At 48.2% G+C, this 13,840-nt stretch overlaps 1 protein-coding gene across 3 annotated transcripts in view; it reads left to right on the top strand.

Annotated features, from left to right (window-relative positions):
- The window catches only part of Tiam2 (TIAM Rac1 associated GEF 2), a 115,770-nt gene that overhangs the window by 69,634 nt on the left and 32,296 nt on the right, over positions 1-13,840 (top strand). For 2 of the 3 annotated variants that reach the window (XM_045158854.1, XM_045158853.1), the window contains exon 14: positions 2,400-2,503. In XM_045158854.1, coding sequence (XP_045014789.1) covers positions 2,400-2,503 — 104 coding nt within the window. Of the gene's footprint in view, positions 1-2,399; positions 2,504-8,604; positions 8,795-13,840 lie in introns of those variants that run through there. The other variant, XM_045158855.1, reaches the window with a different exon arrangement.

Here is a 13,840-nt window from a genome sequence, read left to right as displayed (position 1 = left end):
TTGTCTTTCCCTTTGTTGGACTGTATTAAATCTGCCACCTGATCTTCTAGTTTAGATATTCTGTTCTCTCCTTCATCCATTCTACTGGTGAGACCTTCCACAGTTTTTTATTTGACTGACTGGGTTTTCCAGTGCTAGAATTTCTGCCTGGTTTTTCTTCAGTATTTCTATTTCCTTACTCATGTCTTATAGTGACCTTATTTCTATAAGCTGGCTTCTCTTGGCATTCCTTTAGGAGTTTGTTTTCTTCTTTTATTCCTTTGATTTCTTTGAGTATAGATAAAATCATGTTTTTGAAATCTTCATTAAGCATTTCATCTAAAACAACTCATTGGGGTCATTTATGATGGATTTATAATTTTTGGTGGGATTGTATTGTCTTGATTCTTTGTGTTTCTTGTATTATCATGTAGCAGTTTTTGCATCCTGAGTTGATTTGTTGCTTGGGTTTTCTAATAACCTGTCTTTTTTGATTTGGCAATCCGACTTCATGTACCTTCAGAGTAGGAGTTTAAGGTGCCATGTGTAGCTCTTGTCCTCCAGTCCAACCACAGAAGCAATCCTAGGTGTTGAGTTTGCCTGCTATTCAAGTATTCTAGTGGACTGGGTGGAGCAATTACCAGCAAAATTCTGAAATTCAACTGAGCAGTATACACATTCAATAAAAACCAACACAGAGTATGCAAGTGTGGGATTGAAACAGGTGACCTTATAAAGCCCAAGTCCCTGTATTAGTCAGGGTTCTCTAGAGGAACAGAATTACTAGAATGAATTATTTTATAAGGGAATTTATTGGATTAGCTTACAGTAGTCCAATAGCAGTTGCAGGCCTGAGAATCACCGAACCTGGTAGCTGCTCAGTCCACGTGGCCAGATGCCTCAGCAGTCCCGACCGGCACTGCAGATGGTGCCGGAAAGCCTGGAGGCCTCCTGAGGAGCCGGAAAGCCTGGAGGCTTCCTGAGGAGCCGCTGGGTTTCGATCCACGTGGGTCTTCGGTTGATGTTGGTCTTTAGTCCGCACTGGTCTTCAATCCACGCTAGAAGGTAGGGAGCAGCTCCGGCAGCCAAGTGGAAGGAAGGAAGGAAAAAAGGGAACTCTTCTACCCAGAGCTTCCTTATATCAAGTCCCTCTCTGAGCGGGGCGCCCACTCTGGGGGAAGGGCTCACCCTGGGAGAAAGACCTCCTCCTTTAGTTGATCCTTCCTAGAAGCAGCCTGTGGATTACTAAACAGATCAAGTTGACAACACCTTAACTATCACAGTCCCTGAGGGTGTGTGCTGCTCTGCACCCTTAATCCTGTCAGCTGGGAGGTTGAGATCTCTGTTCTGAACTGGGTTCCAGGTCAGCCTGAGTCTGAATCAGACCCTGCCCCCAGTCATGACAGAAGAAAAAGACAAAGGCCCTGTGAACCTGAAGACATCAAAGGCAACAATAGTCATGCCCCAAATGCAGCTTGAGAGTGGGAAAGCCAGCCACGAATATGTAACCCATAACCTGCCCTGACATGGAAAGAGAGATTAGCACTTCCAGTGCAGGCCTGTGCCCTGCTTTTTTTTTTTTTGTCAGTTGGCCTTGTTACTTTTTGGAGCGGCTTCCAATCTCACCAATGCTGAGAGCCCACCTTGGCCCCTCTGTGTTGTGCTGTGAGCCTGGTGTTCTGGTCAGCTGAGCTGGGTGCCCTGTGGCTGGGAGCTGAATGCCTTCTCCGGAGGGTCGTCGTGCTGTTGGTTGGGGGAGGGAGAGCGCAGGAAGCTGGAGTTGTCCTGGAACTGCTCAGCTGGTCCCGCCAGTGTCCCCTTCAGGAGCAACTCTGCTGTCTCCCTTCAGGGTTCCTGACTTTGCAAGGAGGCTGATGAGGTTGTAAAATCCCCTTGTTTGGTCTCTGCTCCTGCAGCTGGGCACCGGGGGAGGCGTTGTGTGGATTCATGTGGGTCCTATTGGATGGGGTCTGGTCCGGGTCTGCACACTCCTCGGTGGGATTCTGGCTGATTAACTCCTTTCTGATAGATCTTAACCTCTCCTCCTTCTCCACCATGGCCGATAAAAACCTATACACAGTCACTTTTCAGATGAAGAGAGTATTTTGTTGTGGTTTTACTCAAATCCCTCCCTAGGCTGGATTGGTGTGACTCCTATGCCATCTTACCTGGAAGTCCTCAAGTTGTTATTTTGATTGGTGACTTTGTCCCACAACGGACAGGAGATGTTGCTTATGTTAAGGTGGGCCCAGGTCTGTGGAAGAATGCCCTGGCTATGGAATGTGGCTGTCACTAAGGACTGCTGTCTCTTCCTACTTTCCTTCTCACTTGCTCTGCCTGAGCCTCCAAGATATCTCCAAATCCTTGAAATCAATCATGAAAATGGACAAACTCATGCTTCTTTGTCTTTTGCCTTGTAGATTTCAGCAACGTCCCTGATGTCACAACTGGTCTGAAAAGGAGTCAGACGGATGGCACCTTGGATCAGGTGCCCCACAAGGAGAAGCTGGAGCAGACTTTCCGGGTAAGATGGTCACTCACATCACAGACCAGGAATAGGGCAGGCCGGGGCTGAGTCCCATCTCCTGTCCGAGGCCAGGGAACAGAGGGTGGAGTTTTCCTGCCCCTACACCCAGAAGGAAATATAAACCCTTTTTCCCCCTTAAATAAAATATGGTTCCCTTGGGTGTGGGGCGCAGGGATGGAGGAATTGGGACAGGATGTGGTGGTTTGAATGAACTATCCCCCATAGGCTCATGTGTTTGAACATTTGATCCCCAGCTGGTGGTGCTATTTGGGAAGGCTGTGGAGCCTTTAGAGAAATGGCTGTTTGCTGGAGGAAGTGGGTCATTGGGTGGGCCATCTCTGAGGTTTTATGGTCCAGTCCTGTTGCTTTTCTCTGTTTCTGGTGGGGTGATGGGATGCCGGCTCCCCACTTTGGCCCACCATCATGGACTCCAGCCTCTGGAAACAGAAGCCGGATTAAACCCTGTTCTTTTCTTGAGCTGCTTCTGGTCAGGCTTTGTGTTCCAACAGTAAGAGAGCAAATGAGACTTGAGATCTCATTCAGTAGTTCCGCCTAGCCTGGACTTTACTGTGTCATCTCAGACGGCCTTAAACTCATGGAATCCTCCTACCCAGCCTCTTGAGTCCTGGGATGAGATACATGGAACCAGGACATCTTTGTTTACTTTGGGCATGACTTCTGGTGTGCCACCAGAGAAATGAGGCAGATGTAGCCATTCCTGCATCAGGAAGGCTTTGCTTAGAGATTTTCACAGGGAAAGTCTAAGCTTGGGTATCCTGAAGGTCATGTTAAATTACTGTCCTATTCCTTTTTTAAAAAATTTTAACAATATTTATTTGACAGAGAGAGAGATTGGGTGTGTGTGTGGAGAGGATATAAATGGGCATGCCAGGGCCTCCAGCCACTGCAAGCGAACTCCAGATGCATGTACCCTCTTGTGTATCTGGTTAACGTGGGTCCTGGGGAATCGAACCTGGGTGCTTTGGCTTTGCAGGAAAACACCTTCACTGCTAAGCCATCCCTCCAGCCCTTAACCTTTTTTTTTTTTTTTTGAGGTAGCCTGTAGCTCTAGCCCAGGGTGATCTGGAATTCACTATATAGTCTCAGGTTGGCCTTGAACTCACAGTGATCTTCCTACCTCTGCTTCCAAGTGCTGGGATTAAAGGCGTGTGCCATCACAACTGGCCTCATATTCCTTTTTGACTAAATTTTGACTAGAGAAGAATCATTTTGAAATACTGACATTTTGTTATGGTAAGAGATACATACCCAAACGGGCCCATGTTGACGGTCTTCAGGTGCACGCTTCAGTGGTGTGAAGCACATTCAGAGAGCGGCATCCATTGCCACTCAGCATCTCTAGAACTTTCTCATTAGTCTAGACAGAAACCCCGTGCCCATTAAGCAGTAACTTTCCATCCGCCTACCCCATGGACTCACTGTACACTGTACGTAAGTTACACTGTACATAAGTAAAATTACACAATTTCTAGTTGGGCATAGTGGCATATGCCTTTAGTTCTAGCACTTGCAAAATGGAGGAAAGAGATTAAGAACTCAAAGTCATCATGGGCTGCCTAGTAAGTTCAAGGCTAGCCTGGGCTACATGAGACCCTTTCTCAAAAAAAAATTATACCCTTGCTTTTTTACTTCACCTGACATTATGCTGTCTGGGTTCATCCATGTTGCTGCATGCATCAGACTTTGATTCCTTCTTAAGGCTCAATAATATTCCATTGATGGTATATATCAGTATTTATCCATTCATCTGTTGGCAGATACTTATTTGACTGTTGAGTGATACTGAAGTAACCATTGGCGTGCAATTATCCTCTCAAACCCTTGTCAGAGCTCTTGGTATATACAGAGGCAGGGAGTGGTTGTTAATAGATTCTGTATTTGGTTTTTTGAGGGATAATCTGCCTGCTGCTCACAACACTTCATCTTTATTTATTGATTTATTTTTATGTTTTATTTATTTATTTTGGGGGGACGCTGCTCCAGGGCCTCCAGCCACTACAAATGAATTGCAGACACATATGCCACCTTGTGCATCTAGCTTACGTGGGTACTGGGGAATCAAACGTGGGTCCTTAGGATTTCCAGGCAAACACCTTAACTACTAAGCCATCTCTGCAGTCCATACTGCACCTTTTTACATCCCCATCAGCCGTGTGCCAGGAATCTAGTTTCCTCACATGCTGTCTCCCATTCCCTATGTTTCTAATTGTCCACAGTCATCTATCCTTTGAGAAGGGTCTCACATTAGGTATTTTAGTGCACAGCCTAGATTTTTTTTGTTTCCTTTGTTGCTTTTGTGTGTTGCATGTGTGGTGTGGTGGGTGTGATGCATGTGTGTGTGTACAGACCCATGCACACTGCATGCATGTATGTGGAGAGCAGAGGAGAATTCCAGTGTCTTCCTCCATCACGCTTCCACCAGATTCCTTGAGACGAGGTCTCTCACTGAACCAGGAACTGCCATTTTTTAAAGTCATACTGGCTGACCCGTGAGCCCAGCCATTCTCCCTTCTGTGTCCCCCACAGGACTGAGGTTAAAGGCACATGTACACACATTCAGCTTTTTAAAAAATATTTTACTTTTTATTTATTTATTTGAGAGAGGGAAAGAGGCAGAGTGAGAGAGAGTGAATATGGGGCTGCTAGTGCCTCCAGCCACTGCAAATGAACTCCAGATGCATGCGTCCCCTTGTGCATCCTGGGGAATCGAACTCTGGTCCTTTGGCTTTGAAGCCTAGTGCCTTAACTGCTAAGCCATCTCTCCAGCCCACATCCAGCTTTAAAAAAAAATATTTTAGACAGAGAGAGGGAAGGGAGGGGGGGAGGGGAAGATAGAGAGCATAGGAGTGCCAGGTCCTCCTGCCACTGTAAATGGACCCCTGACACGGGGCCACTTTGTACAACTGGCTTTATGTGGGTAGTGGGGCATTGAATCCTGAGCCATCAAGCTTTGTAAGCAAGTACCTTTAGCTGCTGTGCCATCTCCCCAGCCTGGCCCGGCTTTTCTATGTGGATGCTGGGGAATGAAGCTCACAGCAAATCAGGCCCACTCAGGCTCTCATGCATGGGTAACGAGTGCCCTTAGCCACCGAGCATCTCCTGGCGCACACAGTCTAGATTTTGAAATAGCTCTGATTTATATTTCTTGTTTTTTTGGACCTGAATGCAACATATGGATGGGGAGAATACAAGCAACAGCGGCTATGTGGATATGATTCTACAGGGCTGTGTGCTAGCTGGGTTTAGTCTGACAGCGAGGAGGAGCCAGGCACTTGGTGCACCACATGTGGCATATGCCCTTTGTGCCTGGGTGATGGCCACCAAAGGGGTTGGTCAGGTCCAGGGCTAAGGCACACTCAGTCTCTCCTCCTAGTCTTCCTCTCCCTCCTCCGCTCCCCTTTGCTTCCCCTCTCCTGTTCCTCCTTACCCTAAGCCCCGATCCCGCTCCTTCCCCTTTTCAGAGTCCCTCCCCTGCGCCATGGCTGGTGTGCGTGGTCACACCTCGGGACGCTCTCTAATTGTACTGTTCTGTCTTCCAGCTTTACTGTGTCTGCTGGGCTGTCTTTAGGAACACCACATCTCAGCGATGGCTGCTTTGTGTGCACAGTGGCCCCTGGAGCACCAAACTATGTGTCTTGATGAGTTTTTTGGTTTTATTTATTTATTCTGAGGCAGGGTCTTAACTCTATCCCAGGCTGACCTGGAATTCACTCTGAAGTCTCAGGGTGGCCTGGAACTCACGGCGATCCTCCTACCTCTGCCTCCCGAGTGCTGGGATTTTTTTTTTTTTAATTTTTAAGTCATATGTCCCTGGATCACACATGTATTTATGGAGAGGGCGCTGCAGGCCACAGGCACAGTGTGCTGATGGGGAAGAATCCTTTAAAGCCATTAGGGATAATGAATTCTTTTTCTATAATTTGCTCGTTGCATATTTAAGTTCCCCCTAGGAAAGAAATCATGTTTTTTTTCACCTAAAATTTATTTTAAGATTCAATAAAGCAGATATATAAAAAGTTAGCATGTCAAGGGCTTTTCTAGCTCTGCTGTATGACATCATGTGTCGAGGCTAAGCAAGACAGTTATATGGATGAGGTGTGGACGTCCGTTCAAATGTGAAGGATGGGTGAAAGCTGGGGTTTACATGGAAATCGAGCTTTGCTTTCTACTGTGAAAATGGAGAAAGCCCATACACACATACCTACATACATACATTTACATTCATACCTACCGGAAGAGAATTCAGGTTCAGTACCTCTCGTCCTAAATGCTTAAGACCAGAAGTGTTTCAGAGTTCAGGTTTTTTTTTTTCTTCTTAAAGTTTTGAATATTTGCATTCCACATAATGAGGTATTTTAGAGATGGGACTTAAGTCTAAACACTAAATTCATTTACATGTCACACAGCTCATATACATAACCTGGAGGTAAGTCTGTACCATGTTTCCCAAGCACCTGTTTTTCTTATTTATTTATTTAGAGATAGGGTCTCATTGTAGCTCAGGCTGCCCTGGAATTCACTCTGTCGTCTCAGGGTGGCCTTGAACTCACAGTGATCCTCCTACCTCTGCCTTCCGAGTGCTGGGATTAAAGGCATGCGCCACCACACCTGGCTCATTACCTATTCTTTTAACGAACTGAAAAAAAAAACTGAGAAAAAAAACCTGAGCCACTGTGCCTGGCTGAAGTAATGACTTAATTAACAGCTGTGATGACACCCACATCTGATAATGGATTTTCAGTTCGTTAAAAGAATAGGTAATGAGCCAGGTGTGGTGGCGCATGCCTTTAATCCCAGCACTCGGAAGGCAGAGGTAGGAGGATCACTGTGAGTTCAAGGCCACCCTGAGACGACAGAGTGAATTCCAGGGCAGCCTGAGCTACAATGAGACCCTACCTCGGAAAACCAAAAAAACAATAGGTAATGTCCCGCAGTAACTCTGCTCACATAGTCTATTTCTTGGGAGAAACAATTCAGTGGCAATGAAATTAAGAGTAATAATTGTTAAGGATATAAATGAAAAGGAAAAACGTTCAAATTTATGGATATTTAAAACGATGTTCTGTGTATCTGTGTGTGTGTGTGTGTGTTGGGGATTGAATCCTGGGTTTCTCATATGCTAGACAAAGTGCCCTTACCACTGAGCTACACCCTCAGGCCTTTCATGGTTTTAACTTTGTAACTGAGTCTATGTTGCTCAGGCTGGCCTTGAATTTGTGATTCTCGGGCCTCACCCCCGAGTATCTGGGATTACAGTCCTGTGCTACCAGCTGGGTGTGTGCTAGCTTTTCTTTTAAAACCTGCTAAAACGGATGATGGCTAAAGGGACCCCTCTGTTTTGCTGTGATTTTTTTTTTTTTTTTTTTTTTGTGAGTTCCTGATGTGTGCCCCTCGGGGACGGGGCAGGGCACTTTGGGTCCCTGCCCACTACCCGCACCTGCTGAGGGAGGTGGCTGCTCTCCAGAGAGCCGTGCCTCCCAGTTCTTCCCAGGGGTCATTAACTTGTTTTCAGATTAGACTCTGGTTGAACCTGGGCCATTTGAGATATTTCCCTAACAAGTATTCTAGACTTGCGAATAAGGAATAATTTTTCATTGAAAATCACACGAAGCACAGCTGTACCCAGGCTTTTGACAGCCCGGCAATTTTTGCAAGTGGTTCATAATTGATTGCCTTCTCTCTCTTTAAGGGTGCCTATTACTGTCACCGCTCTTTGTGTGACCCCATCAGCCTCTCCTGTGGGGGAATGTTTTTTTTTTCCCCCCCCTTCTGGGATTGTTAGTAGTTGGCATATGCTATTGTGATAGTTGGGAGTCTGAAAGGAATAAACAGTTTCTCTTTGAGTGAGGAGGTCGAAGGAGTTTTGGGGAACCTGAGGTGTGTTAGGCAGCCCCCTCACAGACGTACCGCTCCGGTTCCGCGTTCTGTCCCCCGGTGCTGGCTCTGGGCATGTGGCACTTGGTGGTTCTGTCGTCCCCACGTCTGTCATCACTTGGTGCCCGTGCAGAGTGGGCAGGCTCGCAGGGCGGGGTGGGGCTGCGGAGGAGGGGAGAGCAGCAGCACCGTGCTGCTTGGTGGCGCTAGGGTGTCCCTGTGGATGTGACAAGGAGGAACCGTTCAGGATTTATTTTTTCCCATCTCATTGCCTGGGGATGAGAACGAGAGGGGACCAGTGCCTTCCACAGTCCCCGGCAGCAGGCGGCAGGCAGCGTCCTCTGCGGAGAGCGGAGAGCGGGCGCCTTTGAACTTCTCCTGGGTGTGCGGGGGGTAAGTAAACACAGGCTCAGGGTTCCTGGTAGATCCACCATGATCTTTCTTGGCTGAAGGTCCGTTTGACTCTTTAAAAGTGTCTAGAGACTATACTGCCGGTGAGAGATGCTTCTCTTTCCAGAAAGGAATCTGGCAGGAATCTTCCAGCACTCTTGATGAGTTGAGGATAAGTCCTTTTTTTTTTTTTTTTTTAACTGAACACTGGCGGTTCTGTTTGGTGGCACAACCAACTTTCCCTTTTCTATTCTGAGGTCTTTAAGCTGATCTCTGAAATACCTCTGCCAGCTTGAAGTACAGAGATAGCATAGAGACCGATGACAATAGTTTACTTCATGTCATGTACTTAACAAACGAGAGGAAGAATTTTAACATAGCGAGTGACTTGCTGCTCGAACGGTTTCCTCGGAGCGCGGCGCACGCTGGCGGTGGAGCTTCCCGCTGCCCAGGAGCGGAGCCTGTTTCCCACAAGGTAAGCCGAGTTTTGGATGCAGCTCTTCCTGATGAATTAATTGTGCAGCTTTGTGGACGATTTTATGTAACCACCTAGTGGCGCGTTGGCAGTGATTATTTTTGCAGTTTGTGGGCGCTGTGTTGATAGATCCGAGAGCGTTGGGAATCAAGATGTACAGTGTGACAAGTGTGTGTTGTACGCGCTGCCACTTAGTCAGATTCGAGCCATATTTTGTTCTGTTTATGTTTCCAAGGCAGAAGAAAAGAATGCACATTAATGATTGGGTTCTTAGTACACAGGGTGAGTGTAACTTGCATTTAGCATTTGACTCCGGCCCACTCACCTTAGCTCAACCTGTGGAGGGTTTTTCACATGAAATTGCTTTTTAAGCTTGCATGTTGAAGAGACTGAAACTCCAGGAGGCGCCTGGGGGGCCTCGTGGCCGGTTGCCAGCGTTCTCTAGGCACCAGGGTTCGAGTTTCCAGCACTACTTGAAGTTCTGGATTGCAAGGTGTTTTGATTGGAAAGTTCAACTGGAACAATGTTTACAGCCAGTATTCGTCCTCCATGGCTGCTCTTCAGGAGACTGAGTCACCATCCTGCTCCTCATCCTGATCATGCCTAGTTCCCAATGCAGGTCACCCGAGCTCATCCCTCCCGGCGTGAGTAGGGAGGTTGCATCCAAGACGCATGCTTTGTTCCTGAACACCGCCCTGGGCGCAGCGTTCTCCCGTCCTAGGACCTTCTTTCCTACTGGTTGGATTCCAGCCAGCTGTTGCTTGCAGGTGGCGGTGTGTTGGAAAGAAATCTTGACCCTGTGGTTGGAGAGCTGAGTTAGCATCCTGGTCTACCAGGATTCCACTTCTCTGGGACAAGAGGCAAGCTACTCAGCGTTTGTTTGAGACTTTTAAGGTAATATATTGACACGGTGTCCAGGTTGTCATGTGAATACTTTCCCCTAACCTCATGGCTGCTTCATCTGGGAGATGCAATGCCAGATGAGAAATCATGTTCTGACATGAGCCTCTTAGCACAAATGTGACTGAGGTTAAAATGCGTGCATGGCTTAAGCAGCTGTTGCAGTCTTCGTAGAGTTAGAGCAGTGGTCCAGTGTTTTGCACCGTTTCGGGACAAAAAAGATTGAGAAGCCAGGAGCCTTAGGAGCCGGGTCCTCTGTGGTCTGCGTGATGTGACAGGGCCTGCCTGGCTTGTTGAAGCCTTCCCTGGTGCGGTGTAGTCAGCTGATGAGCTTTCCCAGAGTGCGAAGCGATTGCCCCGGGGTTGTGTGCTGAATTCAGTCTGCCTTCAGCTCAGCGGGGTCTGAGTGCCCGTATGATCAGGGAGGTGCCCTCTCCCCTGGGAAGAGAAACTTGAGGAGGAACAAGGTGAGGCTGAGGTTGTGCACACAAAGTTTTCAAGCATGTCCTTCTGTCATTTCAACACCCCTTTGTGGGGAGACTTGGTGGCCAGTTTGTTGGGCTTTTGGAAGTGACTTTGATATGTTTTCCTTGGTGTCTGATCTCTTGGTTGTTGCTTAGGTCTTTTTGTTTGTCTTTAATTCCCGCTTTGCTACGTCCAGACTGTCCCTGACCTTCAGGGCGGGTCCTTGGTCCTTAGGTCTGGTGTGTAGTGGGTTGGGGCCTAGCTTGTACTGGTGACTCTGTCTTGCCAAGGATCATGTCCACTCTCTGCAGGGTGAGAGCTGTCGCTGCCTGTCTCCTAAGTCCCCATGTACGGTATTGGGAAAGGGCCAAAAATGAGCAGGCAGGTGGGCTTGGACTATGGGGTAGCCTTGAGACTATAGAAATGCAGCTATAAACAATAAAAGGAGTGAGGGAGCGAGAGCTTCTCCTGCAGGAGAGTCCAGTCTGACAAGAGGCAGAGGCAAGATGTCCTGCTGGGGGTGCTCTGGTCTTGTCCTTTCATTTCTCTTTTCTTTACCTTTCCTTTCCTTTCTTCTCTTCTCTTTTTTGCTTTTCTTTGTCATTTTTCGCTTCTCTTCTCTTCTTTTTTTGAGGCAAGCCCAACAGACTGGCTTTATTTTTTTATGAGAGTGAAGGAGAGAGAGAGAGAGCAAGAATTGGCGCACCAGGGCCTCCAGCCACTGTACTCAAACTCAACGCTTGCGCCACCTTGTGCGTCTGGCTTATGTGGGATCTGGGGATTCGAACATGGGTTCTTAGGCTTCGCAGGCAAGCGCCTTAACCATTTAGCCATCTCTCCAGCCCTTTCTTTACCTCTTGCAGCAGCTCTAGCCTTGCCATCCTGGGTGATTTGTCCTGGACCACACATGTACCTAGGCAACAGTAACCTGAAACGTGGGTAGGGGTAGTTACCACGGGCTGAGCCGTTAGCCAGCTGGGGCCCAGATGTGCAGAAATTGCTACCAAGATGTTGCCTGAGAACTGCTCGGCTGACAGTTAAGAATCATACGTGGGCATGGCTTGTTAAGTGTTCCTGGGGGGTGTGGCTCTGAGGCTGTGTGTTTGCATGCATATGTGGTACCAAGTGGGCATTTCTGAATTACTGCACATGGTGCACATGTCCAGCCCGTCTGTGAGAGGCAGAGGCTCTGGAGCCTCACAGGACAAGTCTGGAAGCCAACTCGTATGAGGACTGGGACCCCACTGTCCTTCCCGCGCCTTCAGGGTCCTCAAAGGGAGAGGGGCTGATGGCCCCTGACTCAGTGACGTTGGGAGGATTCAGGGAGACCCTCTCTCCTTCCCCTTGGCCCGCTTCGGATGCGTGGCTCCTTTGCGAACAGGCTGGTCTCCACAGCTGTCCTCTCTCCTGTGTCTGCGGCCCCAGCTCTGTCCTTCCTGCCATCCCGTGACTCCTCCCTCCCTGCTTCACCTTTCCATCCTGTTTTTCTGCAATGGTAAGCTGTTACAAGAGCCGTCTTTTGAGTCACAAAACGAAGAGGAAGAGGGCAGAGAAATCAGAGCAACGCGGCCCTGCTGAGAAGCAGGGTGAATCACTGAACTGGGCTGGGCCGGGGAGCCGGGCTGTCAGGTGGAGGCCTGGCTCTGAAATTAACTCGCTGTCACGCACCCAAGTAATGAAGGGATAATTACACTCCCCCTCCTCACTGTTGGCACCAGTGACTAACAGGAAAGAGCGCTGGAGACACGTCAGAGCAGAGGCCACACAAACATGTGACCCTGACTGAGCGGAGATGCTTCAGGGACAAGGGACAGGGTGACCTTCACCTCGTCCCATTCGCATCCTGTTCTGGCTGGATTTTTTCTTTCTTCTTTTTTTTTTCCCCCAAATATATTTTATTTGTATTTATTTATTTGACACACACACAGAGAATATGAATGGGTACACCAGGGCCTCCAGCTGCTGTTAACGAACTCCAGATGCATGTGCCACCTTCTGCATCTGGCTTACGTGGGTTCTGGGGAATCGAACATGGGTCCTTTGGCTTTACAGGCAAACGCCTTAACTGCTAAGCTATTCCTCCAGCCCCAGGCTGGCTTTCTATTTTTCTCTCCCTGGAGGTCACAGGAACCATGAGTCTGCTTCTTTTGCACCTGAGCTGACACTGTGAGAGAGAGATGTTTGTTCTTTCCATGGCCAACACAGGGTTGGGTCCAACCTGGGGGGTGGGAGAGGGTCTCTGGCCTGCCCTGCTGTCCCTTCCCTTCCTGCGCCGGCCCATCTGAGTAGCAGTTCAGTGAGCTCCCTGTGTCATCCCTGTCCCTTCCGTCCTCCATCCTTTCAGCCCTCCAGTTCATGTGCCTGTTTCCTTTCTGGCCTTCCTGGGTTAGAGGTGGACAGTTACAGAGGCCCCAGTATCATTTCAGCCCTGGCAGGGTGAGGGGGAAGCAAGGAGCTTGAATTTCTTCATGCAGACCCTCACTTCAGCATAAACTCCGTTTGGAAGTTCAAGTAGTCTTTGAGGTAGCCAGCTGGACGTAGGGTGGACACCCGAGGGCCTCACGGTGTTTTACCTGAAGTCCTACGCTGATGGCAGCTATCTTGCAGCTAACTTTGTCTTTAGCCAAGTCACCAGCCTTCTTCATTGCGCTCTCTGCCTGTTCCTCTGCCCGAGCCCCTCGTCAGAAGCAGCCTTTTGCCGGACGCTGCTTTCTGAGGTCATGAAAACGGAGAGCTGCTTAAAAGAAAAACAAATCTAAGAGGAATGCCATAATTGGCTTTGCTTTGCCTGTGGACTTTAACGCTGCTCACTGGAGTTAAAACCTCTGAAATGTGGGGAGGTTTTTAAGATCATGGGCAGTGAAGTCAGGATGGTTACTGTATCTAGGAAAGTGTTCAGAGCAAATCAGATTAGATGGAAGGCTACCTCTAGAAAATTGCTCGTATGTCTATGTTAAGAGAAAAAGCTGGCATATAATTCTGGAAGTGGGGCCGGGGAGACTGGGGGGTTACCAATCTTGTTATATTTGTCCACAAATTTTCTCTTTAGCAATCTAAATTCCTAGGCTCATGATTCTGACTTGGAGTACATAGAAGGCATCTAGTTTCCATCTTGACTTGACATTAACATTACTGGCACTAAGGAATCGATCTCAGTACCAGCTATACATACCGTCTTGTTGCCCAGGTTGCATTTGAGCTGGTTTTTG

This window comes from Jaculus jaculus, chromosome 9 (genome assembly GCF_020740685.1).
Source record: "Jaculus jaculus isolate mJacJac1 chromosome 9, mJacJac1.mat.Y.cur, whole genome shotgun sequence".
NCBI classification, from domain to species: Eukaryota; Metazoa; Chordata; class Mammalia; order Rodentia; family Dipodidae; genus Jaculus; species Jaculus jaculus.
This window is presented reverse-complemented; position numbering and strand designations above follow the sequence as displayed.